The sequence below is a fragment of the Ursus arctos genome, unplaced genomic scaffold (assembly GCF_023065955.2).
Source record: "Ursus arctos isolate Adak ecotype North America unplaced genomic scaffold, UrsArc2.0 scaffold_7, whole genome shotgun sequence".
In the NCBI taxonomy this organism is placed as follows: domain Eukaryota; kingdom Metazoa; phylum Chordata; class Mammalia; order Carnivora; family Ursidae; genus Ursus; species Ursus arctos.
The window spans coordinates 27,177,379-27,202,479 of NW_026623089.1; the positions used below are offsets into that span (position 1 = coordinate 27,177,379).

Below are 25,101 nucleotides of genomic sequence, written 5' to 3' on the forward strand. Positions count from 1 at the left end.
TACCCGCCCATTACTGTATCCACCTCAGCCTGGGGACTCAGCCTACCTAGGCTTTGTTAAGAAACATCAGCTCAGCCTGCTTGTGGGAACAGTGGAAGCGTACTGGCCCAAGAGTCTCTGGTGGGGGCAGAGGGAGGGTCTCCCCACACTGGGCTTGCCCACTGATAAGGATCCTTCCCTTCTCTGTCTCCTAACAGATTCAGATTAATGATCGCTCATTCCTAATTGTCAAATTTCTTTTCCTTCATCCTGTGTCTAATCACCAGTGACAGAAACCATTACGCAAATGAGAGCAGACGACTTCCCCCAACTGTTCGCGTTGGTAAAAACCTTGTAATTTAGAGCTCTGATTTGTAGGAGAAGCTGGTCTCCCCCAGGCATCCTGGGCATCTGCTCAACTGATGCCCAGAACAGTCCCTCCTCCCTCCCCCGAACTCCAACACCCCAACAAATATTTGACTTCACAAAAGAGTAGCTTCGCATGTACCTGCTGATGTAAAAATGGGAGCCTGTAATACAGCTGACTTCCATTCAGGTCCAAAGCCCCACCTTCCCTTGGGGTGTCTGCCTCCACACTGCTGGTTAGCATAGGAGTAAGCAACACAGCAGATATGTTTCCTTAGCCGCAAGTAGCATTTGAGCCTAAACAGCCCTAACTCAGCCCTAAGTGAAGGGAGGAGACTAGATCTCTTCCTTGGGGGAAAGGGAGGCAGCAGAACATGAATCAATGTTCTCAGTTATAATTTAGAACGGGATCTTCAATCTTACAGGTGCAGAAGCAAGCTGGGAGAAGTTATGGTACCTATTCAAGGACAAATAATGCACTGGGATCTAGAACTCAGTTTCCCCACAACTCCTTCCAGCACTCTTAACTCAGAACAGGCCTTCCCAGTAGTTTTCCCAAGAGGTCTTTAGCTGGAGCCCAAAAGAGCTTTTACCCTGAGCCATATCTTGTGCACCCTCTTGGGCACTGCCTAGTGAGATCTGAGGACAGCCTGTAGTACAAGGGAGGCGGTAAGGTAGGAGAACCAACAGTTTGGTGGAAAGGAGGCAGGAGGTTTGTGGTCAAATTAACACTAGGTTCAAGTCCTGATTGCTACTAATCACTGAAACCTCTCTGAGCCTGTTTCTTTAGCTGTGAAATGAAAATACCTACCCTGCAGGATAGTGAGGAACAAAAATAAAAGCACCAGGCTGATACTGAGTGTCTAACAGTCAGGACCAATCCTGTAAAGGACCCTCCCCCTCGGTCGCCTTAGGTCAGATCTGTGTCAGCACAGCACCCAGCCAGGATCAGCTGAGTGGCACATGCCTTCCTGCTGCACATCACCCAAATCTTTGAGGGCTGAGCCAGGAACACAGCAGACCTGCTAAGGAGACAAAATAATCTGCTTTCTTTCAAAGTCTGATTGTGGTCAAGTTTATCCTGTCTGCCTTGTTTTCTTTGCTGCACTCCTCTTTCCCAAGAGATGGAGGGATGGAGATCACTGCAATCACATTTTCCAGCATTGGCTATATTTGAAAGAACTACACTTGAGAAGGTACCATGTTTGCACACCCACGCTGCAGCAGAGAACCCCAGAATGGGGTACTAAAAATAAACACCCCTACCCAAAATACACACACAGGTGCACACATGCACACACATACATATACATCCTCTCAGTCCATCAGTGCGCTGTAACTGTAAACTGAGCTTTGGGGGTTAGAGCCACAGCTCAGATGCTGAAAGTAAACCTTTGGCAAAAAAAAAAAAAAAAAAAAAGGAAAAAACCCCAGAGTTTTCCAACTCCTCTTTCCTTCCAGAGAGAAGGGGCATGGAGATGGGAGTGGAGGTGAGAAGACACAGGGCCACAGGGCCACTACACTGCCCAATTCCAGCAGCCCCAGTTCCACTGAATCATGTGACCGATGGCCCTTTGAGTTGTGCAGTGCTCAGCTGTAAGATGCAGCCCTGAGAGGGGTTCCCACAAGTAATAATGAACAGGAAAAGAAATGCCACTTCTACGCTCTATCATCAGTTGCCCTGACTTTCAAGGGTGTTTGTGGAACATTACAATGGGGTCTGGCAGAGGCGCTGGCTTTAAGAGGCAAGGCTGTTTTTGTCCTTGCCCTGAGGTGGATGACAGGTGGTAAGTTAGCTGCCTAAACTTGACCCCATTTCATTTACTCCGCCAGGAAGCTCCGCAAGAGTAGAGGACGTGGCCTGGGCAGGGAGGGTCACAGGACCTAGAGGCTCTAGCCAGTCAGCCTCAGGTAGGTTGCAGTGAGACCCGACCAACGTCCAATGGCTTTAAAAGCTTTAGGCTAGGTCAGACAGCACTTCCCTGGGGCTCACGCTGTATGTCCCACTGGACAAGGTTATGCAGTGGAGAAACTTAGTAAGCAGAGAGGCAGGCTAGTGTGGACATGGACACGTGTGCGAGCACGCACACACATATCACACACACATCCACATAGAGGCTTACACCCCTAGAACCTAGAGAAGCCACTACTAGGAGAACTCCCTTGGTACTCAGCACAGGGAGCAAGAGCTGGTGCTGAAAGAGAGAAGCTGTATGTGTCTGCGATTTGGAACTTATACATAATCCTTGGCTCTAATGTCCCAAGGCTCTTTTCTATGTATGGCTTGAGCTTAAAGGTCCAAGTTGGAACTCTAATTCTCTCACAGGAAGGCTATCTAGGCTCTCAGAGGCAAGCCTCCCTCTCACTCTCCCCATTAAGAGCCCCAGTAACCATTCCCACCCAGCCTAGAGCCTGACTCTGTGAAAACTGGAAGGAGGCAAATTGACCTGATGGTCAGGAAAGCTCTGGCCCTGCAGCCCAGATGTAATGGGTGACCAAGACCATCTCCTCTCTCTCAGGCTGAGGCACTGAGGTTGCAGGAGACAGGACTGAGAGCCAGCAGTGGCATCCTGACCCAGAAGGAGAAAGCAAGGAACAGATACATACACGCGTGTGCATGCACACACACGCACACACATCCGAGGGTTGACAGACTGACACACACAGACGTGATGACAACCAGAAGCTGGGACTCCACACACTGAATGCAGGACTTTAGGGGGGGCAGAGAGGGAAGATGCTGGGGCACAGAGGCAAGGGCAAGAAGTCCCTCCAAATGGGAGTGGAGCGCCAACCACCCTGCCTTGCCCCAAACACCTGCCTCCAGGGCCATGGCAAGAGTCCAGTCCATTAAGTGCAGCGTGCAATACTAGCGCTTGGAGTCTCCTGTCCTCATCAATGAAGCGGTGTGGACGGGCTAGCAGTCACCTGGCAGGAGGCCTCGACTCCTGGCAGGCTAGTTGTATCGACCCTTGATCATTGTGTTCAACAAGGGCCCCACCTGTGAAGAGACATGAGGAGCCAGTCAGAACTGCCTGTCCCCTAGCCCTGGAGCCAGACATGGTGTGTCTGGAGGCATTCTATGTCCAGCCAAGGCAGGGACAAGGCTTTCATTCAATCTTAAAAACCCACTAACCTACTCTCTTCCTGGAGAATATTCCAGGACATTGCCCTCTCCTCTGGGTCCATCCTGTATTACCTTCCCTCTCACAGTACCCTATAAATAGGACCAAACTGACAGACAGAAGGTCAGAGGAGCCAACAATCCCCCAAAACCCAAGAGTGCCTGCATGTTTCTTAAATGAGCTTTAAGAAGGTTAAATGCCTCTGTATCCTGAACCGGTCACCTGCAATCAGGGCTGGTGCCACCTCCCAATCCCACAGGTCCTCTGGATGCTGAGGCTACCCACAGGAAGAAGGCAAGAGCATTACAAATACCTCCCCTGGGTACCCAATGGGCCACTGGCACACCTGTGTGGGAAGCAGGTCTCAACATTACCTAGAGCAGCCTTGGCACAGCTGGGAGAGCATGAGGAGATGCTTTACTGCTCGCTTCCCATTCCAGAAGAATCCCCTCAGGGGTCCCCAGCTGGCACAGAAGCCCCATGGGGAACATTACCACTAGCATGGAACAGATTATAATTGATCCACCAGTCAAGCCCAGCTCTCACCAGAAAACAAAGATTTTCTGAACACGCCCATAACCTCTATGGAGAGAAAGGACACCAGATACTGAAACAGAGCTATGGAAAATGTGACACCAATCCTGACTTTCCCTGATCACTCTGCCCACTGGGCCACAGGAGTGCCACCTTGGGGCAGCCACATACCTCTTGTGGGTTCCCCAAGGCCTCTCCAAGCATCTTCTCAATGTTTCTCATTATGGCCACTTTCTGATGGGCTTTGAGAGGATATTCAATTCTCTTAGGGGTGGGGGCCCCCTGTAAAGGAAGCAGCAGCTCAGGAAATGCCTTTAGCAGCAGGCTTCAGTGTAACCCACCATTCTAGCGCCTTCACCCCTTCTAAGAAACCCAGTTCAATCCCATCCCTCTCCATCTTCCCAAAGACCTGGGAATCACTTTCAGAGAGAGCCAACCTCCCCACCCTGCCCCCAACTCATTTATTACACCTACCTCACCCCAATCCCACCTGGGGGAAAAAACCCATATTCACCTTATACCAGAAGTTCACAGTGATGGTAATCCCCCCATTTAGTAATGACTCTATGTGATGCCACCTGCAAGAAAATAGACATGCTCCTGTTTGCCACCAATATTCTTTAGAGGGAGGGAGGGAAAACTAGCTAAAGTCCGGCTAAAGCAAATAACAAGGACATTATCTTTACACTCATCCTGTCAAACACACCCGGGACCAGAGGCAGTGGTGTTCAGTTCAGTCTCCAAATAAAAAGAACCAAGAACAGTTTCTCCAGCCTCAACCCTCTGGGATCCCTTTGGACCTGACGAATTGTCATCTTGTCCTAGAGACTGGGTTGCCATTTCCCCCATGTTCAGTATGCTCACATCTGGATATGCCAACCTTTCTGTAGATCACATAAGACCAATCTTGCCACAACTCAGAAAGGACACAGATACAGCTTTCCGGGGAATGGGAAAGAAAGCTCCCAAGAAGCCCCCAGTCCTAGTCCCCTCCTCACCAGTACATTGGGATATAAAGAACATCACCAGGGCCAACCACTGTTTCATAACCAACCACGTTCTGGAAATTGGGGAACCTCTCGTAGTCAGGATTGTCAAAGTCCACCTGAGAGGTTCAAGAGAAAGAAAAAAAAAATCAGTCAATCACCAAATCTTTATTAATAACTGTGATGTGCTAGTTTGGTAGTGATAAAAAGATGGCTTTAAGAAAAAAAGATGTGTTTAGAATTTATATCCAGCAGAAGATACCACATGTTTATTAAACATACACACTCTCTCTCAGAGGATAGTACAAGACTGGCCATGCTTGAAGATTAAGTGATGAAGAATCCTGGGCCTCAGTGCTCCTAAGGTCAGAAGCCAATCATTGCAGCCTACAGGTCAGAAAACCTACTCACGGCCTGCAGATATGAGGAATGAAGATGCATCCTTCAACCAAATCTTCTGAAACCTTCTCCCACACACATATTCCTGCCAGCAAGACCTCCTACAGGAAGTGGGTAGGCAGTTTTCTCAAGAAAGGAGAGGACCTCTCTGGTTGGCCATAAAGTCAACCATATACTTCTTACAGATCCAGGAAAGACAGTAAATGACATATGACAATTCTGTTCGCCCTTCTCCTTATCAAAAAGTAGCAGCATCCATGACAACAGAAAACAATTATTAAATCCAATGGAGATATACACATTCAAACAGGGTAACCAGAGTCCACCAGAATCAGTGATGGGGTCTGCCCTCCAGAATTAGCTCAACGGAACTGTATATCCTTATAAACATCTGGAGACCCCACAAGGGCCTGGAATATGTACGCTACACTTTAAATTACCCTGAGTATATCCACAGTGAAGGAGAAAGACATGCCAACCTTGGCTCCCAAAGGAGTTCTCTACCCTCCTCAGACCACACAAGCTCACCTGGCTCTGTCTGTCACATGGGTGATGAACAGGATATGGGTACAGGCACTCGAACTGATCCGGAGGGAATAAAATGCACCGCTTGTAGCCTTTTATCTGAGCAAAGAAGTTCTGCTGCTCATCATAGTGAGCAGGTGTCACATTTCCTGTAGGAGGAAAGACATTTTCTTATTCAGAGCAGTGTCTCTATTGCATAGGCTAGAACACAAGGCCCAATGCTGGAGAGAAACCCAGCCTGCCCTCTCAGCTAAGGGTTCCCAATCAAAATTTCAAGCAGAATCAGGGAGACTGCAATTACAACTCTCAGCAAATTAGGTGTTACACTTTCAGTGGGCAATAAGTTGTTCAGAGACCATCTCTGGCTAAGGGTTCATCATCAACTGGAGCGAAGCAAACTTTCATACATGATGCTTCTGCCAGCAGCAGCACATCAAGATAATATTCGTAAGTCTGGCAAGGTAATAGACCATGTATACTTGTACTCTTCTTGACTATGGCAAGAATTAAAGGGTAGCAAAACAAGAGTAACAAACAACTGAACTGACTGGTATCAACAGTTCATGCATAATCTTCCACGGGGTTAGTCATTTTAAGTTGTATAACTATATACCTGCTTTGAGTAGCTTTTCTGGAGCTCAAAGATTCTCAACCTTTGTCTCACTTCGACACATCTGTGGGATGCAACACTTCTTAGAGCAACACTGAGGCTGTTAATTCTCATGGGAGCATGGGGAGAGCATAGCAGATTCCTGAAGCATTGTATAATTCGAATAAAGCCAATTATTTAAAATACCAACGTGCATTAGTGCTGCCCTAGTGTATGTATGCTCCACCTACTCTTTATAACTGGGACCTCATCTGTTGTTTATTCTTTGCACAATCCCTGAGAGCTGAGGGGCCCTCTGCAGGGCATGGAATTTAAAAAACATCCCCTGGGTCTGCCTGAGTGGGCCAAGACAGCCGCCTTCTTAAATGCGGAGAGTCCATGTGCACCCTCGAAGGAGATCTGCTCTCTCATCTACCTGAGGGATCCGCTTCTGTGCACTCTACCAAAGGACAGGAAGGCAAAAGAAAAACTTATAGCTAAGTAGGTCGGAACTAGTCCTGGCAGGTTAATCAAGAGCTGATTTCAAAGGAGACAGGGTAGGGGTGCAATCCATAAGCTGCATTGCTAGAAATCTTGATTAATACTGGCAGCAAAGGATCCAAAACTGAAGAAAGGACAATCTAAGGAGAAGAGACTTCAGAACCCAGTGGTGAATGAAAACAAATAACTACTCTGCTTCCTTGTTTAATGCAATTTATTCACCATTCACTAAGAACCTACTATGGGCCTGGCCTTGAGCAAGGGCCAGAAATAAAAACAAGAATGAGACAATGACCCTGGCCAGTAAGCAGCTCTCCTTCTTTTCACTGGCATTCAAAGGTCTCTCCTCTCATTCAAACGAAAAAGAAAGAAAGAAACAAAGAACATAGTCACATATTTGCTTGCATATGCATAAAATCCTCTAGTGGGATACACAAGCAACTAATGACATGTGGTGCCTCCAGGGAGGGCTATCGGGAGGCTGGGAAATAGGAGTGGAAGACAGATTTATCATTACACATCTATTTATACCTTTTGAATTTAACTCCATAAATACATTAACATTCAAAAGATAAAGTTCAATTTATACTGAAAAAACACACTTTCCTCTTCTACTGGAATAAATATCTTCTGAATACAGACAGATCCAATAGATAAGAACAGTTATTTCAGGACAATCCCTAACACCTGAGTATACACGCTCATGCGGCAACCAAGGAAGGAGAAAAGAGAACTAATTTTAGAGTGCATGAAACTAGCTTAATCACTTTACATACATTAACTCGTTTGATCTTCATAGCTGTTTATAAGATATTTCACAGAAGAGGAGACTGAGATTTAAAAAGTTAGGTGACTCGTTCAAAGTCATAAAGCAAATGAGTGGTGAAGACAAGCCTGGAAATCAGGTTTGTATGACTCCAAGCTATGCTGCTTTCTGAAAGATTTCTTACCTTCCATGCCAATGAGCAGCAGGTTGGATGTCAGCTGTCCCCAGCCACGCTTTCCCTGTTGCTTATTAATCCAGTTCCAGTTAAAACCCAAGAAGTCCATGACGATCTTCCGGCCCACGGTGTCATTGAGTGTTTGCTGCAGATACAACCTATGTTCCCCGAGAATAAAATCCCATTAGTGCACATACACAGTCCCTTGGCATGGCCTCCCCACATCTGGAAATCCAAATCCACACCGGCACCTCCCACAGAGACCAGCTGCAGCCATGCAAATCTTTTTTTTTTTTAAACATTTTTTTTTCAAGATTTTATTTATTTATTTGACAGAGATAGAGACAGCCAGTGAGAGAGGGAACACAAGCAGGGGGAGTGGGAGAGGAAGAAGCAGGCTCATAGCGGAGAAGCCTGATGTGGGGCTCGATCCCAGAACGCTGGGATCACGCCCTGAGCCAAAGGCAAAAGCTTAACCGCTGTGCCACCCAGGCGCCCCGCAGCCATGCAAATCTTAACCAAGATAGATTCTCACAGAACTGAATCCTTGCCTGTCCTTCTTTGAGCTCTGTTCAACACTAAAGTTGCTATTTTAAAGAAAAGATTCTTTTTTTCTTTTAATGTAAACTCTATACCCAATGTGAGGTTTGAACTCACAACCCCGAGATCAAGAGATGCATGCTCTACCAACTGAGCCAGCCAGGTGCCCCTAAAAGAAGTGATTCTTAACCTTTTCTGGGTCACAGCATAAATCTAAGAATCCAAGGAACGTTTCCATAAAAATGTACATACACACAGAACTTTCATACAATTTCATAGATTCCTCAACACCTACTCAGAGTCTAAAACGATTAATCAGCGTTTCTCTAGAGACCCTCAGAGCCTCAGACATCCTCGTTGGCCCTTGATGGCCATTATGACAGATCGTATTACCGTTCACCAAGATCTAACTCCCCACCCCCTGTGGGAGAGTTAATTCTCCTGTATCCCCTCGAAGCCAAGCTTGCTTATTTAACTTGCTTTGACCAATGATATACCTACAAAAATGACTTGTGTTGCTTCCAAACTGTAATTTGAAGAACCAGTACTCACTACCACCATATCTCTTTCCCTCTGCTAATCAACTCTAAGGTTTCAGATTGTAGCTGCTGGATCCCAAAATGAAAAAGACGACGTAAGAGCAGAGCCTCCATGTGACCTACGACAGACATGCAGCATGACTGTTGTTGTTATAAACCTAAATAAACCTTTGTTGTTTCAAGTCCCTGCCTCTGGCTTGAAATCTAGTTTACCTTAACTAATTCAGCCACCTCTCTGTAGCAGCCTTCTACAACTGAAAGCCTCATCAGGCTTTCTGAAGACCCAGGGCTCCTAATATACCGAGGAAGATCAGAAATTACTTAAGGACCGTAAAAACCCAAACACTTGCTCAAGTCCCATAATGGATACGAATAAAGGGACAAACATGAAGACAAAATATAAAAGCAGCTCTGTTCTAGTCCCAAGAATGTTACTTCAAATGGCTCAAAGGTATCTCAGTGCCTAGAATCAGGATGTTTACAGAAACATTAACTAGAAATCTTGTTAAGTTGTAAACACTAGCTACCTTTTGGGGGAAAAGGAACCCTCAAGACTCGAATGCAACCTGTGGGCTCTCCCCAGAAATTATAAAATATTCATACAAAAATTTTGTCAAGTAATTTTGAAAGAGGCAGAACACTCACCAAACATGAATCCAAACAACTCCTATTACATCTGAACAGTAAATGGTCAAAAGAGCTCAAAGAATCACAGAATTCCTGGGATCACAACAACCTGTACAATTCCAAAGTGGAATTGGCTGGTGGTAAAGTAAGCTGGTAGGGCAAAACTTGTGCATAGGAAAAAAATTTTCCTTGAATCATGCATAAAGACTACATTCATAGCTTATACTTAGCGAGGCAAACTGCTCTCCCTATGGGAGGTAAGAAACTTAAAGTGATTGAGGAACCAGGACTCATGTCTTATCTCATGCTCCTTCTAGTGCAAATGTTCATATGATGGAATTACATTCCACCAGCACCATTTAAATCAACCTTTCTCTCTCTCAACATTGGGGGTGTGTAGATGTCTGCACATACACATGTACATGCTATGTTAAATCTGAGGAAACTCAAGCAGAAGATGACTTACACCAGTCTTTGTAAGACACAAGAACCGATCAATCGCAGTTGAGACCCTGGATACTCTTTTTGGTCAAAGTTCTAGCACTATGATAACCACTAAGTGTCAGGAAGACACACAAACACAAAAAAGGTATTTCAAATCCATTCACTCAGCCGTATGCTGCTAATAGAGTCAGGAAAAGAACTGAGGCAGGAGACTAAAGAGAAGCCCAGGGTTGGACACCAAGTGTGAGATGGAGATGGTCATTCACCACGAAGTACTCAGTGAAAGCAATTCTCCAGAAGCAATGTTATAGTGCAGAACTGAAAGCTGTCTGGGACCTACCGAAGAGGCTGTCCTCACATATAAGGATAAAAGCACAGAGAAAAAGTCACTTCTGAGTGTGTCTTGTGTTTGCTATCTCTAGTACAATGTGGAAATCCCTATCAACCAAGTCTGATCTCCCCTAATCTAAAGGACCCTGACATCCTTCGTCCCAGAATAACAATCTATAAAACTTTTTAGCTTTAATTGTCCCCAGCAAGCATAATATTTTAGGACACAGGGTGCAAACTGGAAATCTCAGGGCTAAATCCAATGACAGTCAGGTTTTTTTGGCACCCTGCAACATTTTTAAAAATTTGAATTAGCTGCCTACATTTAAAGGTCAAAAAATGTTTAAATAAAAATTCTAATTTCTGGCTTCTCTTGAAAATAAGAGTATGTGGCAACCTTGGGACTGCACTCCTAAATGGAAACAAGAGTCAAGTAATGACTTCTCACTCTGAACAGGGGATATGCTTTCGACTTCATTGAGTTTTCACCCAAACAACTTCTCTCATTTTGTTCACCTACCTGACCCTTCTAGGCAACTCTATCACTTTGTGAAGAAAACAAAGAACAACAGAGTCACAATTCAAGTCTAATTATTCTCTCATCTCTCAAGCTAGAGAACTCGTCCAACTCCTCCATATGCTCAAACAATTACAAGAAAGGAAAATGGATGCCCTAGATTCAATGGGAAGACATGATCTGGGAACTTACCTCTCTTCCCCTCCTTGCTGCTGTATATCCTGCAGTTTCTCAACAAACTCATGAAATTTCATTTCCTCCCTGTTGGACCTGGGCTTAAAGTTCTGGAAATTAGCCATCTTCTTCTCATCATAGTACAAGAACTTGTGGGTGCTGGCACTGTACACAGAGAAGTCTCCGTTGCCAATGTTCTCCTGCAGGTATTCAAGGTCCCATTTCAGAGCAGGATACACAAGATTTGTGTCTGTCAGCACCACAGGCTCCTAAGTGAAAACAACAAGTGAAAAACAAATGAAGTCATCCCAAGGAGCCGGTGGATTCCTGTCCCATGACTTCAACAACTTCCCTACTTCTGAATACTTTCTCCTGTGAACAAGCACGAACACCTTAAGTCCCATTTCTCCTCACCTCCCTCTCCATCTTCCCTTAGGCCCTGGTCCACAGCCCTGCCAGACCCCAACTTGCATCACCATTCGCCTTTGACCTCTCCTCTCAACCTGGTCCCTCCTCCCTTCCCCTTCAGACGGGGCCCCGCCTCCTACCTCATTCTCGATAAGCTCCTCCGCCCGGGGGTCGCTCTGACTCAAACGCGGGATGGGCCGGGTCGGGAAGCTATAACTACGCAGTTGGGACTCATCCCAGGCGAGGCCAGGCGCTTCGGCCTCTTCTCGGGGTTCTCCAGAACCAGAGGCCACAGCCTCCGTCGCTGTCGCCGCCATCTCCTTCGCTACAAACGGCCCCACCGGAACCGGAAGCTCCGCCTTTTCCGGATAAAACACAACGGAAACCATAGAGATGGACTGCGCGCGAGAGCGGTCCAGAGACACAAAGAACGCGGAACCGGGGCGTAAGCGAGCTCCTCCTAATGGTGAGCTATAGTTTTACACCCTAAGCTCCGCCCGTGAGGACTTGGGGCACAGAGGTTAGATCTACTGAATCATCTGGTTAACAAATACACCAAATATCATTGCTGCGTCAGTGTGCCCAAGCCTACACAAGAAGCGGAGAAGGAGGCCAGTTTAGCGGGGCATTAAACTATACAGTCATGGACGGGGAGAGAAGCAAACTCTTGACCTACCTAAGAAATCAGAAGGAAAAGCAATTGTCAGATTGATAGATGTTGGGCAAAGGTTGCTCTGAAGGCCTTGACAAAAGATATATGGGGAGTTGAATTCTTTTAAAATCAAAGATGGTTTTCTGTTTTTAGCATCATTTTATTTCTCTGGCTGTGTTACCATCCTTCCTACTTAAAGATGTTTCTGCCATGGGACCAAGGTTATGATTAATGGCCAACCACGAGCGCCTCACATTTTCAAACAATTTGTATTCGTTATAAAAGGCCTTCTCAATTACTTCTACTGTTATTTAGGCAGTTTTTATGGCCGGCTATGGGAGGCCAAATTCTAAGATGGATCCAAAGACTTCCATCCCATGGTATACATGCACTATAGGTCTCCCCCCTTGAATAAGAGCAGGTCTTCTAAATATGGTAGGGTATTACTCCAGCGATGAGGTTACGTTATATAGCAAAAAATGTAATTAAGGTTCCTAATCAGTTCACTTTGAGTTCATCAAAAGGGAAATTGATCCTAGGTGGGCCTGACCTAATAACTCTGGCTCTTTAAATCTGGGTCTAGAGGTCAGTGACAGAAGTCAGAAAGATTTGAAGCTAAAGAAGTTCTCCTGTTGACTTTGAAGGAGCACTGCTATGGGGTAGAGAATGGCAGGTAGGCTCTAGAAGCTGAAAAAGGCTTCTGGTTGACAGCCAGCAAGAAAGGAGCAGGGACCTCAATCCTACAACTACAAGGAACTGAATTTTGCCAACAACCACTGAGCTTGGAAAAAGACACAGAGCTTCAGATGAGGATAGCAGCCCACAAAAATACCTTAATTTCAGCATGGTGAGAGCCTGAGCTGAGAGCCAGCTAAACTTTGCCTGGACTCCTGACTCATGGAAAATGTGAGATAATCAATTGGTGTTGTTTGGAGCTGCTAAATTTATGGTAATTTGTTACGCAGCAATAAAAAACTAATACACTAGCTTAACTATATAATTATGCTACCTAGTAACTATGCCACACCAAACTGATAATGGGATCACCTCTGTGGAGGGTTTGGAGTTGTGGGTGCCAACCAAGGCTTTAGTTTTATCTGCGATGTTTGGATTTTTACAAGAATATATTAATATGTAACATTGGGAATTAGAAATAAATTAGAACAAGAATATTTAAATTACTAAAATCAAGAATGAAAGAAGGGTCATTACTACTGACTTTACAAAAATAAAAAGGAGTGCAAGGGAACACTATATACAATTGTATGCCAAAAAAATTAGATAACCTGAATGAAATGTACAAATTCCTAGAAAGGCACATATTTAAGAAGAAATAGAAAAGCTGAATAGACTTACAAGTAAAGAGATTAAATTAGGAATCAAAAACCTTCCACAAAGAAAAGCCCAGGATCAAACGGATTCACTGATAAATCTTACCAAACATTTTAGAAGGTATTAACACCAATCCTTTACAAACTCTTCCAAAAAATAGAAGAGAGAACAATCCCCAACTATGAGAAAAGCATTATCCTGATACCAAAGATATCACAAGAAAAAGGGACTATAGACCAATATTCCTTATGAATACAGATGCAAAAATCTCCAACAAAATACTAGGAAACCAAATCCAGCGCCATATTAAAAAGGATTATATACCATGACCAGGTAGGATTTATTCTGGAAATGCAAGGTTAGTTCAGCATCTGAAAATTAACCATATTAGTAGAAGAAAAAAATAACCACATGATCATCTCAATAGACAGAGAAAGCTTTTGACAAATTCCAACACCTTTCAGGATAAAAACGGGGTCCCAAAGGACACCATCAAGAAAGCAAAAAGATAATCCATAGAATAGGACAAAATATTTACAAAGTATATAGCTGGTAAGTGACTTGGACCTAGAATATATAAAGAATTCTTACAACTAAGCAATAAAAAGTCAACCCAATTAAGAATGGATTAAAGACTTGAGTAGACATTTCTCCAAAGAAGATATACCATGGCCGATAAGTACATGAAAAGATGCTCAACATCTTTAGTCATCAGGGTAATGTAAATCAAAACCACAATGAAATACCAGTCACAGCCACTAGAATGACTATAATAAAAAAAGACAGTAACAAGTGTTGTCAAGAATGTGGAAAAATTGGAACCCTCATATGCTGCTAGTGGGAATGGAAAATGGTGCAGCTTCTTTGAAAAATAGTTTTATAGTTCTGCAAAAAGTCAAACATACAGTTATCCTATGATCCAGCAATTCTTTCTCTTTTTGTTCTTTCTTTCTTTCTTTCTTTCTTTCTTTCTTTCTTTCTTTCTTTCTTCTTTCCTTCTTTCTTTTTCTTTCTCCAGCTATTCTACTGCTATGTATATACTGAAGAGAATTGAAAACATATAGCTACACAAAAAGTTATACAAGAATGTTCACAATGGCATTATTTATAATAACCCCAAAGTGGAAATAATCCAAATGCCTATCAACTGATGAGTGTATAAACAAAAAGTTGAATACCAATATAACAATATTATTTAGCCATAAAAAGGAATGAAGAACTGACACATGCTACAACATGGACAAACCTTAAAAATATTACACTAAGTGAAGTAAGTCAGACACAAAAACGTACATATTGCATGATTCCGTTTGTATGAAATGTCCAGAATAGGCAAATCCATACAGACAGACAGTAGATTAGTGATTGCCAGGGTCTAGGGGTAGGGGAAATACACTAAGAGGGACAGGGGTTCTTTTGGAGGTAATGGAAATGATTTAGAATTAGTGAAGATAACTGCACAACTTTGTAAATATACTAAAAATCACTTTATTGTACACTTTAAAGGGATGAATTTTATGCTATGTGAATTATATCTTGATAGTAGTAAATAAATTAGACCAACACTGTTTCTTAACCCAAATTAGATCAGGGCTTGCTATTGATTGAATGCAGATATTGTACGATTATTTTGAACATCAACTAGTGATGCTTTTTACAAGAGGGCAAGTTGCTGTGAAGTAGTCCTCCCCCAAATTTATATGCCAAGTAGTATATGTAATTTTTATTGCTTTAATATATATTTGAGAAGGTCTGTAATGATGGATTCTGCACCAAAACAGTCATCACCCTAAAAGTTGCTGGAAATATGTGTACACTTATATTGTGTAAATTATGCAAATCCTGTTTGTGTAAAAGTGAAAACATATTCATATGCAAACATGATAATATCCCCCATTCTTCTTTAAGCTAGTGTTTGTTAACTGTGGTCCAGCTTGAAATCTTTGCAAGTCCGAGCCAATCTGAGGCTTTAGCCAGTCTGGGAAGAGCTGCTTTAGGTCTAGGACTGGATTCACATTTGTTGGGTTGAGGTGACTGGGACATTCAAATATAAATACAGAGTAAAACTGAGGAACGAATTTGGGGCGATTTGTGTGTTGCATCATTCCTCTATGTGAAGGAGATCAACCAATTTGCAGAACAGAACCAGAGCAAGGAAGACCAACGGCTGAATTTGAAGAACGATCACGTTTGGGTATGAAAAGAGGAAGTGCCAGTGAAGGAGAGGAAAAAGGGAAGCAGGGTCAGAGAAGAGATTAAGACAGGTTCGGTTCATTTGACTTGTACTGCACCTGGGGGAGGTAAGTTAGCGGTCCACCTGAGACGCTCGGGTCTGTGTCCCCACTATCCTTGGAAGTGTCTAAGTCAGATGACGAAGAAAGGGACACAACAATATGAAATGTCAAAGTAGTGACCTACCTGATTTTCTCTCCTTTCCACTTTCCCTCTCTGCCTCTATCCATCCCCTCATCTTCCCTGTGGCTTCCCACACGGTTTAAGCCCCGCCCTTGTTGGAGCCTAAAGACTTTCCTTCGCTACCGACTTCCCTCGTCGCGTTTGGCCCGGCTCAGCCACCGTGACAAGGCCTTTGCGCATGTGCAGGGCCAACTGGGAGAAGGTGAAGATGGCGGCGGCCAGAGCGCGGGTCCTGGGAGTCCGATGGCTGCAAAGGGCAACCCGGACCGTGGTGCCGTTGGGTGCACGGACAGGTCCGCAAGAAGGGGCGAGGCCTGAGTGTTGGGATGCCTGAAGTTTGGTGTGTCGAGGGTTGGGAGGGGGGCGGGTATCGCGGATACCGCGGTGGCCGTGTCCGGCGAGGGGGCGGAGGTGGAGTTAGTATACCCAGAAAAGGGGGTCAAGGGTCTCACTGGTATCTTGAAGCCTGGGCCGCCGCAGCCATCGCAGCTTGAAGCCTTCAAGGCGGCAGGAGGGACAGAGTCTTTTTTGACCTTCCTTCTTCTGCTCTCCAGCTTCGCACATTACGAAGGACATGCTCCCGGGTCCCTATCCCAAAACCCCGGAAGAACGGGCAGCCGCCGCCAAGAAATACAATATGCGGGTAGAAGACTACCAGCCGTACCCGGATGATGGCATGGGGTGAGATGCAGTTTGTTCGCAGCCGGGTAGTGATGGGAGATGGCCAGCCGGGTTGGGTGACTCGACCCTGACCATTTTCCCTGAACCTTCTCGTGACCCCTCAGAGTCAATGGTGTGGGTGCCTTTCTCGGTGGAGGGAGGTGGGAAGTGATGGGTGAGCAGCTGCAGCCTAGAGGACTTCAATTTTCTCTTTGGCTCAGGCTGTTTCCTCAAATGAGGAAGCCGAGATTTTAATAGCTCCCTTGAGGACCCCTGAATAGCAGGAACTTTCCTTGGCTTCAACTGGAGTGCGAGGTTTCATTTAGATTGAGCATCTGCTGGGCTCAGGTGCTGTCATCCAGGCACGTGATAGGGCTGGAGCTGGACTCCTGTCTTGAGAGCCTTATTTGTAGAGGGAGTACTCTATATTCGCGTGTATATCTTTCTTTTAAAAAATATCTTTGCTGTTAGGGCTGTGGAAGTTGTAGTAACTGTCACGCAGATTAAACAGCCAACTTCCCTACTCCAGTTGATGTTATCCATCCCTCCCTTTACATAACATCCCTGCAGTTAATTATCTGAAGTGATTACAGTCATGCTCATTTTCTTTCCTATCATCATTCTTTCAGTAGTGGTTTTAGGAGCTCCTATTTTTCTTGTTTTCCAGTCATTTTCTGTGACACATGACTAGTTGTCATCATTTCCTATGTCTCTTATTTTGTTGTGGACAAGAGTAGCCTTGGTAGCAGTCTGTAAAAGTTGAAACTGAATTTGTTGGGGAAAATCCAGCTTAGCAGGAAGTCCCATGAGGTGTTTGAGACCTGGAGATGTATGCTAACTTGGTGGTTGGGGAGCACAATTGCTACGAAGAGAATGCTTTTCTAATCTGAATCCTTTTTGTTTGTATTCCAATTAGCTGGGTGACCTTGGGTTCAAGCTAAACTTCAGTTTCATTTTCTGTCTATGAGGGAATCAGAGTGATTGATTGCTAAATTCCCTTCCAGCTCTAACATTATAACATTGCATGACTTTGTTGTTGAAAGAAGATAAGAAAAGCATGTATGTTATAATGTATATTATAATGTTTTAGAGTTTGACATGATCTTTTTTTTACACTTTGGACTTCTGTGATTAGTTCTGTGCTTGGTGACTATAAATTTAGATCTTAATTTAAAAGTGGGTTTTTCTGGGGTGCCTGGGTGGCTCAGTCATTAAGCGTCTGCCTTCGGCTCAGGGCATGATCCCAGAGTCCTGGGATTCAGCCCCACATCAGGCTCCCTGTTGGGAGCCTGCTTCTTCCTCTCCCACTCCCCCTGCTTGTGTTCCCTCTCTCGCTGGCTGTCTCTCTCTCTGTCAAACAAATAAATAAAATCTTAAAAAAATAAAATAAAATAAAAATAAAAGTGGGTTTTTCTGTCCTTAGGTGAGGCAGTTATCTGTCACTTAGTTTCTCATCTGTTAACATGAGGGGACTTTCAATTGCTTGAGTGATGCCACTCAAAGCCCCTTCCAGAAGTTTTTCTGTCTTTCAGGTATGGCGACTACCCGAAGCTCCCTGATCGCTCACAGCAGGAGAGGGATCCGTGGTATAACTGGGACCATCCAGACCTGAGGTTGAACTGGGGTGAACCGGTGAGAGATCCATCTCCCATTTGACATTTCTTCCTTCTCCCTAATATCTTCGTGAGGATTCTTTCTTTAGCCTAAATGGCACTTTGCTGTCTAAGTAACATTAGGTTTTCTGGCCAAGGAAGCAAGATCCAGTGATCTGAGATCTGAGGTTCCATGTGTGGCACATGGGATGAGACTTCTGGAAATAATCAGAGCTCTGTACTTTGAAAATTGTGAACTTCCATGCTTGAAGTGTTTTTGGTCAGCAGAACCCTAGACCTAAGCCAGCACCTAGTCCTATGTGTAGAGTAGCTCACACTTGAGTTGCGGAATATCGCCCTAGGGCAGTAGACTGCCTTTATCAAACCTTGTATCAGGCTCTGATGACCCTTTTGCAGATTGCCTGCCTTTTGCAGGAAGAGCAGAATGTGACATTTAACTGATTTTTTGCCTCAGATGCACTGGGACATTGACATGTATATCAGGAACCGTGTGGACACATCCCCCACGCCTGTTTCCTGGAATCTCATGTGTAAGCACCTCTTCGGCTTCGTGGCCTTCATGCTGTTCATGTTTTGGGTCGGGGAGACTTACCCCACCTACCAACCTGTGGTGAGTATCTGAGAAGTACTCTGATAGGCACATTTATTTAGTGCTGTTTCCTGAGGGAATGAAGTCTCTGGAGTAGAGATCCAGCCAAGCTTGGCTTCCTGTTAAGGCCTGTAGAAGGCCTTACCCATTGACCTGGCACAAGTCTCAGAGCACTGCTTCATGCTACTTCTTGGGTTAGTCAGAGTGAGAAGAAACAGTTTAGGACTAAATGAGAAATGAGAATTTGTTTTTTTTTTTTTTTTTTTAAAGATTTTTTATTTATTTATTCGACAGAGATAGAGACAGCCAGCGAGAGAGGGAACACAAGCAGGGGGAGTGGGAGAGGAAGAAGCAGGCTCCTAGCAGAGAAGCCTGATGTGGGGCTCGATCCCACAACGCCGGGATCACGCCCTGAGCAGAAGGCAGACGCTTAACCGCTGTGCCACCCAGGCGCCCCGAGAAATGAGAATTTGTAGGTCAACTAGTTTTCCAGAGTTGCCATTTGGGGACTATACTTACCAATTATATCTTAGCAAGTGATTTTTCAAGGTAGAGTCAAGAAATATAGAGCTGAAACCTTATTCTTTGCTGGAAGTGTGAAGGGCACTGTGTCCTATATAGGGTACTGGAAGCAATTGTTTACTGCGAGCACAGTTAGTTTTATTTTGGAAAACGTAAAGGACACGGAAAATACACTGTCTAGCTTTAAGTAAGTTTGATTTGGGTAAGAAGAAGATGTAGATAAATGACACGATGAGCAACATTTGAACAGAGATATAGGAATGTGGCAGTTTTAGTGTCCATATGTATGTAGTGAACCTGTGTGTTAAGGGGTATGAGGTCCTGTTAAAAAGAAGGATCATGCTAGATACTAAAAATATGTATAGACTTTGGATGGTGGGCAGAAGTTGGAAAGAACATCTGGGGCAAGAGAAAATAGAATGAAGGAAAAGGAGAGTTAGTTAGCTGGAATGGAATAGGCATGTAAAATATTCCTAGGTAACCAGCTGTATTGGTTACCTAGAGAGCTGCTAAAAATTTAGATTCCTGGTTCAGTAGCTCCGTGGTGGGGTTCCAGAATCAGTATTTAACAAGTTCCCAGGTAATTCTCATGTTCTGGGAAATTAGGTGTGGAAATTGCCATGTTAAAAAATATTGTGAGGTGAGTTGGTTGTTTAGGTTGGGATACTTTGATTGTGTAGTTAGGGATTTGCACTCAGTGGTATAGTAAGACATTAATTGAAATATTTATGAAGACCCTACTATGTACCAGATACAGATTGTGCTAGGGTTGGGGATCCAGTGATGACTTGGTGTGCGTCTAGGCAGCAGGGAACTTTGTTGAGTTTTTGAACAGAAATGACATAATGAAGGTTAGGGTGTTAGGATGATTAATTTGGGAGTAGTCTGCAGGGTAGATTGTACAGGAAGGAACTGAAAGCAGGAAGACCGTCGTGTTTGCAGTTGGCTGCTCGGTGCTACCTCTGCAGAGATAATCGATGTCGTGATGGTAGCTGGTATGTCTGTGTGCACTGACACGAGCCTTCCTACCAAGCCCCAGGGGCTCCAGGCTGGAGAGTGCACGTAGGGCTGGTGTGAGCACTAACTTCACTTCAGGAGAGCAAGAAACACAGTGTGGCTCTTCCATTTTTCAGTTCTGTAAGCACATCACCCTTTTCTCCTCCCCTTGAGCTGTGTTCTCTGACAGCTGTTTGTTGGTAAAGCCAGCAGCCCCTAAAGCACGTCCCAGCCATGTCTCCTCTGTGCTTTCCCCCACCGCTGCTCCTGCACGCCTCATTTGCTAGGCCACTTTAGTGGTGGAACCATTAGAGGCTGAGTGACTTAAAGGAGATTGAGTCTGTCTCGACCCCAGGAGAGAGTGGGATGGATGGATGCATCGTCTCATTTAGAAAGCACTCTCCCTCCCACTGTCCCTCCTTCCTTTTCTCCCTCTCTCTCTCACTCGCTCTCACACACACACACTGTAGGCACCACTTCTCTTACAATCTAGGCTTTCTCTTTACCTTGGGCTGATTAGGGAAGAGGAGTGCTCTTCCTGCTGTTCTAGCCCTGCTGGGTCCGACCAGAGGCTACCTCGTATCCATTTACCATGTGTGATCGTTAACTCAGAGTGGGGTATAGCCAGGTATTGGCTGGGACGTATGCTATCTTGCTGACCTGTGTTTTTCCCTTAGGGGCCAAAGCAGTATCCTTATAATAATCTGTACCTGGAACGAGGCGGCGATCCCACCAAAGAGCCTGAGCTTGTTGTTCATTATGAGATCTGAGGTGGCTTCATCAGCTTTGTGCCCCTGAACTGACTCTCTCATTTCTAGAGATTTAACCCTAATGAAATCCCTAATAAAACTTAGTGCTGTGGTATCTGTGCCTCATTTCCCCAGGAATAGCCACTGAGGACCTCTTCCTTCTCGTTTGTGTGTGTGTGTGTGTGTGTGTGTGTGTGTGTGTGTGTGTGTCTGTTGTCCGTTCCCACCCCCTACCCACTCTGAGATTAGAAAGACTGGAGGTGGGGGGAGTTAAGCACAAGAAAATGGTAATTTGTTAATTTTGCTGGGACCGTGAAGGTATTTGACGGTTCCAGTTGTGCAGCAGGTGGTAAGGGTATCTCTTTTTCCCATTTACAGGGTTGAAGAAGAGGGAAGATATATTCCTGACTGCCCAAATTGAAACAAAAAGTATTTCCCATAAAAAAACCTTTTTATAGTGGTTAGTTTTTTAAAAAATTGTACTTTAACATGTTTCAAGTATATTCCAGGATAAATAGTTGTTTTTGGAGTCACCTGGGGCTGTGACTGTCACTAATGTTATTTCTATCGTAAAAGCATGTATTCCTTCTTCCAAAGCAACTTCTGAATCCTACATTTATGAATTAGAGGACAGTTCAGTGAGTTATTCTGAACCTGTGCATGGCTTTTGCTCCTGTTTTTGAGGATCTATCTCAGTGCATCTGTTAAGTGAACCAACTCCTTTCCTTTTTGTCCCTTCGGGGACATTTTCTTAAAGTAACAGTCATGCTGCCTAAAAACCTGTCCCATAAAGAAAAGCACACGTTCAGTATGACCTATGAAAGCAAGTCCATCCAAGTTAGTTTTTGTACAGGCACTGAAAGGGACTTTTATGAGATCAGGGGGTGGTTAATGAAATTAAATCCCTCTACTTCAGTGTCTCCACTGGCTTTTTGTCTGTCTTCATTCTCTGTCCTCTTGTCACATTTGATAATATATTTAACAAACATTTGTATATCTGATATGTATACATATATATGTATATGTATATATCTGACATATATATACACACACACACATACCAGACACTGACAGGTCCTGGGGATATAAAATTGGACAGGACAAAATAATTGCCTTCAAGTACCTACCTAGAAGCTGAGACTGGCAGTTATAAAACAAAGTGAAGAATTAAGAGATGTGTGAGCTGAGAGAGAAGAGTATACTTTTTTTTTTTTTTTTTTTTTTGGTCCCAGAAAGAGCACAAGCAGGGGAAGCTGCAGGCAGAGGGAGAAGCAGACTCCCAGCTGAGCAAGGAGCCCAATGCAGGACTTGGTACATGACCTGAGCCGAAGGCAGACACTTAACTGACTGAGCCACCCAGGCACCCCTGTATTTTTTATTTTTTTAATTCTGTCCTGCTTGAAACTGTGACCTAATGCTTTTGGTTCAAATTTCTCTCAGAGCACTCCCATCAGTGACATTTCTGCCTCATTCCCTAATTTGAGGTATAGTCTAAGGTTCAGTTTTCCACCCTGTTTATTTGCCCTCAGGTCTCATCCACTGTTGTGGTGCTAAGATGTTCAAAAAATGCTTAGTGAGTACTTAGTACACAGGAGGAGTGAGCAGGCACAGACAATGCCCTAAATTTTCTTCTGTCCTGACTTCAAAACCCTCTAGTCCACACGGAAAGGAAATCTAGACTTGTGTCACAGTGATTTGGGGCTCTGTCGTAAAATAACAACCAATTCACCATCTTTGGAGGTGTAACTGGCAAAAACATGGTGGAACTTCTGCATAAAACCAAAGTTCTGAATCTCAGATAACAGGTCTAAGATCTTCAGCTGCTGACAAAACATTTTTGTTTGGAAATGCCATAATTCCCTCAGTCAACATAAAAAAATCCATCTCATTTTTTTCACCTCCCCCTTCAACTCTTTACCTTCATCAGTCACAAGAGCCTGTCCAGTTTTCCTTTATAGTCGCCGCCACTATATTAATCCAGGCTTTCATCACTTGGTACCGGGACTATTCTATTAGTCTCCTAATTTGAGTCCCTGCCTCCAGCTCTGGTTTCTCTCCAAGGGAATCAAAATACAATCTTCATTTTATTGCATCCCTACTCATAATTTTCACTAACTCCCAATTACCTGCAGAGTTGAACTGGTATTCCCAATCTGTATCCGGCCTCTTTAATTCATGGTATGGGAAATGCCAGGGGGCCTACTAGCCAGTTGGGCCCTGCCTTCTCTCTGAGACACCACCTATCTTGCCACTGTAAGTTATGACACCCGACTCGTGTCCCTGAAACCCTCCAGGAAGCCCGTGGCCTACAATACCTAGCCCGCCGCATGCCTATACCCTTTAATTCAGCCAACAAAAGCCAACAGCTTTTGGCCACCAGTTGTTGCTGAGCTGTAGTGCGTTGCCGTTGTTTATGGCCTCGATTGCTATTTACCTTTTCAATTAAGATTCCACTGAGAGCTTCTGGAACTAACACTAGGTCTTCTCCACTTCAACAAATAATGAATTAGTATTATCCCTTTTCGGGGGGCTATTCCTGGAGCCTGGCTCAAATTGAATAGGCCATAACTTAGTAGTCACAGGATCTGATCCACTGCGGCAGAACTGCGTAGTCACAGGACAGGTGAGGGAGCCCGGAGTAAACGCGAGAATCCTATTACCATCCTTCGCGGGCCGGCCGGCCCTCAACCCCGCGCTTTGCGCGCGCGGTGCCCTGCCAGGACTACTTTTGGCCTTCGGCAGCCGCCGTCCGCAGCGCCCAATTAAGCCCGAAGGCCCTCTGAGGAAATCAGCTCTGGCTGCGCCGCGCTGCTCTGGCCTGGGTTCCCCGAGCAGGTGGGTCTTCCCCGCCTCTCTGGGGGCTGGGAGTGCCGCCCTTCCCTTGGGAGAGAGTCGGGGGTAGCGGGAGCTCGTCCCCAGCGGAGACCCCGGCCCGCGCCTCTCCCCTAGGGGCCCGGCACGCCCGCCCTTGGACTGGACTCGGCTGCGCTCTCCCGGGCGCGCGGGGGTGCTGCGGCCCGACGAGTGTCTCCCTTCAGCGCCGCCCTCGCGCCTTCCGGTGCACTCCGGGCCCCGGCCTGGCCAGGCCTGGCGGGAAGCTGTGCTCACCGCCCCCAAGGGCCGGCTCTGCCGAGGGTCGCTGCCGTCCTCCATCACTGCAGCAGTCTGTTCGGCTCTTGGTTGAATGTAGAGTAAAAGCCCCTCTTTCCAGTTCTAGACCGTCGGGGATTTAACACCTCACGTGGAGTTGAGTTTAGTTTGAACCAGTATAATGGTTAAAAGCACTGGGCTGTGGGGGCTGATAGGGGTTCACATCTCGGCCCAGCCAGTTTTCTTCCCCGTAAAATAGGGATAATAATAGTACTTGCCACATAGAACCATTGTGAGAATTGAGATTTGCACGTTAAATGAGCAATGCTAAACGCAGCTCCTACTTCTGTTAAGGGCTTTCCCCAGAAACGTGAAAATGGCTTTGACCAGCAGGTGGCGGTGGTGACTATATAATACACTGTGCCCCCGAGTCCGTACGTAATTGATGTTGCCTCAAGTGTTGAGAGGCCCCCCTGAGAATCTTGGCTGAATTGGCAGCCTTAAACTTTCTTCAGGCTGGAAAGTACATTAGAGATTGAGCAATACTACCTGCTATTTTTCTAAGTTTAGACTAACCTGTCGGTGGCTTCCTTAAGCAGGTCACAACAGGTCCCAAGTCTTCTCTCTCAAGTTCAGTGTTACATTAAAAACAAACAAAACACCTTCCTGCCACTTTACTAGCCTGTTGGGATGGCACCTTGAATATGCGTTAGAATTGGATTGGAAACCATAGAATTAAAATGGATGTCTACACTTATTCAACAAATAAGTTACCAAGGAGAAAAAATTGAGTCTGAATTTTGTTGGGTGGCTGACCTTTCTGAGGGGGTGAGAAGCTGAGCCTGGAAAGCTGTGATATAGGAGGTTGAAGTGGTAGGCCGGAGCCTTTGAGCAGGGTCATAAGGGCTTTGAGTGCAATGTTGTTCTGAGTGCAATAGAAGTCATTTGATTTTTTTTTT

At 45.0% G+C, this 25,101-nt stretch overlaps 3 protein-coding genes across 27 annotated transcripts in view; 2 read left to right on the forward strand and 1 right to left on the reverse strand.

The window, feature by feature from the left end:
* Positions 1–1,493: 1,493 nt before the first annotated feature.
* HIF1AN (hypoxia inducible factor 1 subunit alpha inhibitor) lies at positions 1,494–11,882 on the reverse strand. Its single transcript, XM_026493891.4, has 8 exons — positions 11,665–11,882; positions 11,135–11,385; positions 7,955–8,103; positions 5,918–6,063; positions 5,003–5,109; positions 4,519–4,582; positions 4,176–4,286; positions 1,494–3,346 (listed from the first exon to the last, which is right to left on the reverse strand). The coding sequence occupies exons 1-8, from the start codon at positions 11,839–11,841 to the stop codon at positions 3,302–3,304; spliced, it is 1,050 nt and encodes a 349-aa protein (XP_026349676.3). The 5' UTR covers positions 11,842–11,882; the 3' UTR covers positions 1,494–3,301.
* Positions 11,883–16,062: 4,180 nt separating this feature from the next.
* Positions 16,063–21,972, forward strand: NDUFB8 (NADH:ubiquinone oxidoreductase subunit B8). Of its 2 annotated transcripts, none has more exons than XM_044382043.3 (5): positions 16,063–16,216; positions 16,478–16,604; positions 18,116–18,215; positions 18,651–18,806; positions 21,431–21,972. In XM_044382043.3, the coding sequence occupies exons 1-5, from the start codon at positions 16,102–16,104 to the stop codon at positions 21,434–21,436; spliced, it is 504 nt and encodes a 167-aa protein (XP_044237978.1). In that variant the 5' UTR covers positions 16,063–16,101; the 3' UTR covers positions 21,437–21,972. The 2 variants fall into 2 exon arrangements, with proteins under 2 accessions (XP_044237978.1, XP_026349677.1); XM_026493892.4 differs by lacking the exon at positions 21,431–21,972 and adding an exon at positions 20,981–21,165.
* A 356-nt stretch (positions 21,973–22,328) lies between these two features.
* The window catches only part of SEC31B (SEC31 homolog B, COPII coat complex component), a 39,526-nt gene continuing 36,753 nt past the window's right edge, over positions 22,329–25,101 (forward strand). For 9 of the 24 annotated variants that reach the window (XM_048219203.2, XM_048219199.2, XM_026493884.4 and 6 more), the window contains exon 1: positions 22,330–23,887. The gene's annotated coding sequence lies outside the window, so the exon portion shown is untranslated. Of the gene's footprint in view, positions 23,888–25,101 lie in introns of all 24 variants that reach the window. The other 15 variants (XM_026493880.4, XM_057308575.1, XM_057308574.1 and 12 more) reach the window with 3 other exon arrangements.